The sequence below is a fragment of the Centruroides sculpturatus genome, unplaced genomic scaffold (assembly GCF_000671375.1).
Source record: "Centruroides sculpturatus isolate CEXI.00-Female unplaced genomic scaffold, Cexi_2.0 scaffold854, whole genome shotgun sequence".
Lineage (NCBI taxonomy): Eukaryota > Metazoa > Arthropoda > Arachnida > Scorpiones > Buthidae > Centruroides > Centruroides sculpturatus.
Genome location: NW_019385409.1, coordinates 298,467 through 303,317, shown reverse-complemented (window position 1 = coordinate 303,317; position 4,851 = coordinate 298,467). Strand labels below are relative to the sequence as shown.

Below are 4,851 nucleotides of genomic sequence, written 5' to 3'. Positions count from 1 at the left end.
ATATATATTTATATATAATTAATAGTATTGCTTGGATCGTTGCATTATGCAACACTCTATTTTATATGTGTCTGCCAGCCTAAAATAACACTGGAAGACGGTTATAACGTTGTTGTTTTGTTATATTTTTGGGTTTTTTTTTTTTTAAATAAGAGACAGAGAAAAGTGAAAGTGAAAGAGGATTTATAGAATATTTAGTACCTCTCGCGTTCATCCGTCACAAGAATTTGCATTTCTGGAATACTGTTCAGGCTCATTGGTGTTGAACAAGTGTGAGTGGTGTGGACAGTCAAATTAGTTTCTTGGGATGGAGAAAGTGGAAGTCTCCTCGATAGGAGACTAGTAAATTCGCTGTCTTCCGAAGCCGGTGTGGTTACTGTACTTGGTGGCATGTACGCTGCACTACCCGACTTCGATGCGGCTAATTTTTTAACTGTAGGTGTTTGAGATGTGGAGAACACAACTTTGATAAGACAAAGTACGCATCCTATACCGATAAAAACAAATCCGATCTTTTGTGTCCCTGGTATGCTGATTGCCACACTTATAAACACCAAAACGATGCCAGAAGCGATAAGAATGGTTCCGATGCGCATTAAAAATTTCAGTTTCTGTTTTTCGATCTCGTGTGGATCGCGGGTTCTCCTGTGTAATGTTATGGTGCTGACATAACTGGGTTGAGAACTGCTGCTGATGGTACTGATACTGGGCGTTGTGGGTCTTCTGGCCTGAGAACCTGGCCGACTTTGTGATAATGACGATACACTACTCTGCCTGCTCGATGCCAAACTGGCCGCTCTGGCCATTTTCTTCCTCCTTTCGCGCCTTACGGCCACAGCTGGCATTGCAGAAATCATCTTGCTTATTTATACCTGTAAATAAATGGATAAACCATGAATATAATTAAGTAATGGCGAAAATTGATAAAATTACTATTGTCTAAATTAATTTTCTAAATTATTATAATCTCGCGGGAGTTAAGAAATGTATACAATAAACGAATTAATTCTATTAATGTCTTTTGATAACTTTTGGGAATTCAAGAGATCTATTTGATAATACCGAGCCGATGTTTAAATAATAAATTTTAAAGAATTCGTTAAAATTTTAACAGCATTTAAGTGCAATTTTCAAATTTATTTAAAGTAAAATATGTCAAAATTAGATCGATAAATTTTTAATAAGTAAAAATGTTTAATAATAAATAAATTAAAAAGAAATAAATCTTATTAAATTATTCATCTATATTTTAATTACAATAACAGCATTATAACGATATAAATTATTATTAATATTAAATAATTTGAAAGTAAATTAATTTCTGTATATAATTAAAGAGAAATTTAATAATTTAATACGTTTCATTTCTATAAATATATTTAAAAATTTCTGTTTATTTTAAAGAATTAATACTTAAAATTACAAAATAAATAAGATAAGTTTTCAAATTCTATAAATTCAAAAGCAAACAGCATTTGCCTATAAGCTAAAAAATAAAAACTAAAAATTTGGAAAGAATAAGGAAGAGGAAGAAGAAGAAGAAGAAGGAAAAAAAGTCTAAAATGCCCTTAAACCATATTGATATTACTGAATGTAGACGTAAAATCGATAAAAAGTATTTTATATCAATATAAATGTAAAACTTATAGTCTATATATATTTTTCTAGTAGAAAAACTTGACAATAATCAAGGTTGAATAACCTATACCAATTCGAATAATTTTCTATTGATGTAGCAATTATCTTTAGAAACTTCTAACAAATCTAGTTTGGTGTATAAGAAGAAGAGAAAGAAATAAATTGCTGTATATTAGGTTGAAGTAATCTCTGTTGTGTAATATATTTATCGATATATCAGTAGATATTTTTCAAGAAGTGAGATGTAATCCGAAGCAAATAATAAAGTTCATTCAAGAGGGGAATGTACCATTATTTTTCTATTATTTTTATCGTTGCTTAACTGCTTCTTTGTTACTACATTTTTCATCAATTGCAATAAAGAAAAAAAAATGTCTTAAACGATTAATTTTGATAAAATAACTTTAAAAATCGTTTCCTGCAACTATTTTTTATAATTATCAATAAACTATTTACGTACAGAATCTGGTTAATGAATATATACATATTGCTTCTGCTCATGAAAATAATAAATCACACAATGTAACTGCTTTCACGTATTAAAAAACTTTAACACAATGATCATTAAGCTAAAGGATAATTTAATAATGTGTTAAAGTGTCTTCATTTCCATAAAACAACTCATAAAAATATCTACTTTATACATAATTAATTGACATATGTTACATCGCGTGTTGTTAGCTTTATATGTGTGAATAATGATTATAATAGAGAAATTTCTGAATGGATCTGTCAACACGTATCTTAATAGACAGCTTGACATAGATGAAAGCTTCGAATCATTGGGTGTGTCTGACTACTGCAAATAAATTGGGTTTAATATTCTTGCTCCAAGCATAAATATAATCCAAGATGAATGTAGAGTAATTGATGATGTACAGTACACTATCAAAATCCTAGGATTTAACTGCGAATTTCTACTTATCTCTTACATTTATACAACTGTCTTGTGTTTTAAAAGATAAATTACATAGGAAATAACAGTGAAACTCGGTATGTTTTTAAGATAACCCACAAAATTTTTAATGTAGAATAGTAATTATAATTTGAATGTTATTGGAAAATAATTTATCATCATCATCTCTCAACAATTCATCATTGGAAAGAAGATATTCGACAAGTTTAAACCAAACAAAATTCTATAAAAAAATTAATGTATTTTTAATTTCATTTTAAAAGAAGTTTAAACTGATATTATTAAAATAAATACAAGCAAAAAATGTTCAAATTACTCGGGTGAATTAAAACGATTTTCTACGTAGATATTAACGAACAGTGATGAATTTTAAATTAATTTTTGAAAGAAGATTAGAAAATTGCATCGCTCTTCCTTTTAATCTATTGGAATGCAATATTGTTAACAGTGACAAGTGCAAATTAAAATGTAGTTAAAATAGAATTTAGGAATGAAAATTGGATATAAAAAAAGGAACAGTTTATTGATTTATCGATCTCTTTNGTATATTCAAAATCCCTTTATCTATAGTTTCTTAATCAGGAATAAAGAATATTTAATTAATTTAGAGGACCAATTAACTATAATTCTCCTATCCAACTTAAAATGTCAATCAGTATTATTAGTATCGAGATTAATGAAGCAAACACTCGAAAAACTTTTATAAAATTCTCAACAATTTTTAATGTATAATAAACTTTAATAAGCACACAATTAAATATAATTAATAATACATTAAAAAAAATATATTGTAAATGAATACATCAGTACAAATTGTTCATCTATCTTATTCTATGTGATAAATGAGGTAGTTTTTTTTATGTGAGAGAAGAATTAAAAGATTGTATGATGCAATAAATCATCTTAATTATTTCGTCACAAATATTTTCCTAAGTTATTTATCAATATTACTGAATTGTAAGTTATACAAAAGTGTAACGCAATAACAGTAGCATTGATCGATTACTGTTACAATAACTTATCACTTTGATCCTGCTGCATCAAAGGATATTTTTCAGGAAATAAAAAAAAAAAAAGGAATCTTATGTCAACAAAGAAAAGCTGGATATGTGAGAAAAGTCAATATATGAGGAAACAAAGTTTTACGAATACTTCTAAAGAAAATATATATAAATATTTTACTTAAATATATATTATTAATAATTATATAACATCTAGAAATTGCTACAACCTTTTCCAATTTAAATTTGTTTATACAAACCGAGCAAGTTAGTTTGAAGGAGAAAAAAAAGAATAATAATTCATATTATATTCTGAAATTTTATTATTTTTTAAAATATTTTTTGACATCATTACGGTGTGTCTATAAGAAGTCTTTTCTTGGCTTCCTCCACATAGAGTGTCATTCGTTTATCGATCTATTTGAAGAGAACTGCTGCCGGGAAACAGATCAACTCTGTAGATAATACAGGTCATGAAAACTTGCCATTTTAGAAATAAGCCAAAGCTTCGTATGGGTATTTCTTTTTTACTTTTACATAATACTCGACCATCACTCTTTAAAAATTACGCTTACGAAATAATATATTACACGCTCTTCTTCTCCATCTTTTATTTTATTTTACGAATTTAACGAATAATATAAATATAATGACGTTTATTTTAAAATTAAGAATGCTTAAGTATATGTAAAACACGTTAAAATGCAACCTTTTCCTCTTTTAAAGTGTTTAAAATCTCCCCCTTTTAACCTTTCATTTTAAGAAATCATTTAATCTAGATATATATATATTTTTTAAGGAATAAACTATTAAGCGAATTTATTAAAAATTTATCGAATTTTATACTTATAAATATATATAGAAAGTAGAGAATTTATTTCTACTTTTGGCACTGTTTCTAAAAATCTGTGCTACCTTACATGATAAATGACACAATTGGCGCCTTAAAAGTGATCTTTTTCAAACAAATAAATGCTAAAAATTGTTCGAAATTCAATATATTTGTGTATTTAGTAAGAAAATGAAAGATTTCTATCGATACTTTTGTCTTACATTTAAATCTACGTCGATGCAGCATAAAGCTGCAGAGGTTGTATCATTGTACGCATGTGCTACTCAAGTGTAGGAATAATTTTATTTCGTAGGACCCAGACCGATCGAATTGAGTGAATTTGTTAAATGAAAATGTTATTGCTACGACAATAAATAGATTTTCTTAAAAAATACTTTTATTATTATTATTTTTTTTAAATTTAAAATTTATTTAAGTGATCGATAGTTTTACTCCATTTTTTT

The 4,851-nt window shown here is 27.1% G+C and overlaps 1 protein-coding gene across 1 annotated transcript in view; it reads right to left on the bottom strand.

The window, feature by feature from the left end:
• Positions 1-64: 64 nt before the first annotated feature.
• LOC111638651 overlaps positions 65-4,851 on the bottom strand; it is a 19,709-nt gene continuing 14,922 nt past the window's right edge. The window contains exon 2 of the mRNA XM_023384397.1: positions 65-872. Coding sequence (XP_023240165.1) covers positions 195-857 — 663 coding nt within the window. The 5' untranslated portion in view covers positions 858-872 and the 3' untranslated portion in view covers positions 65-194. The remainder of the gene's footprint in view (positions 873-4,851) is intronic.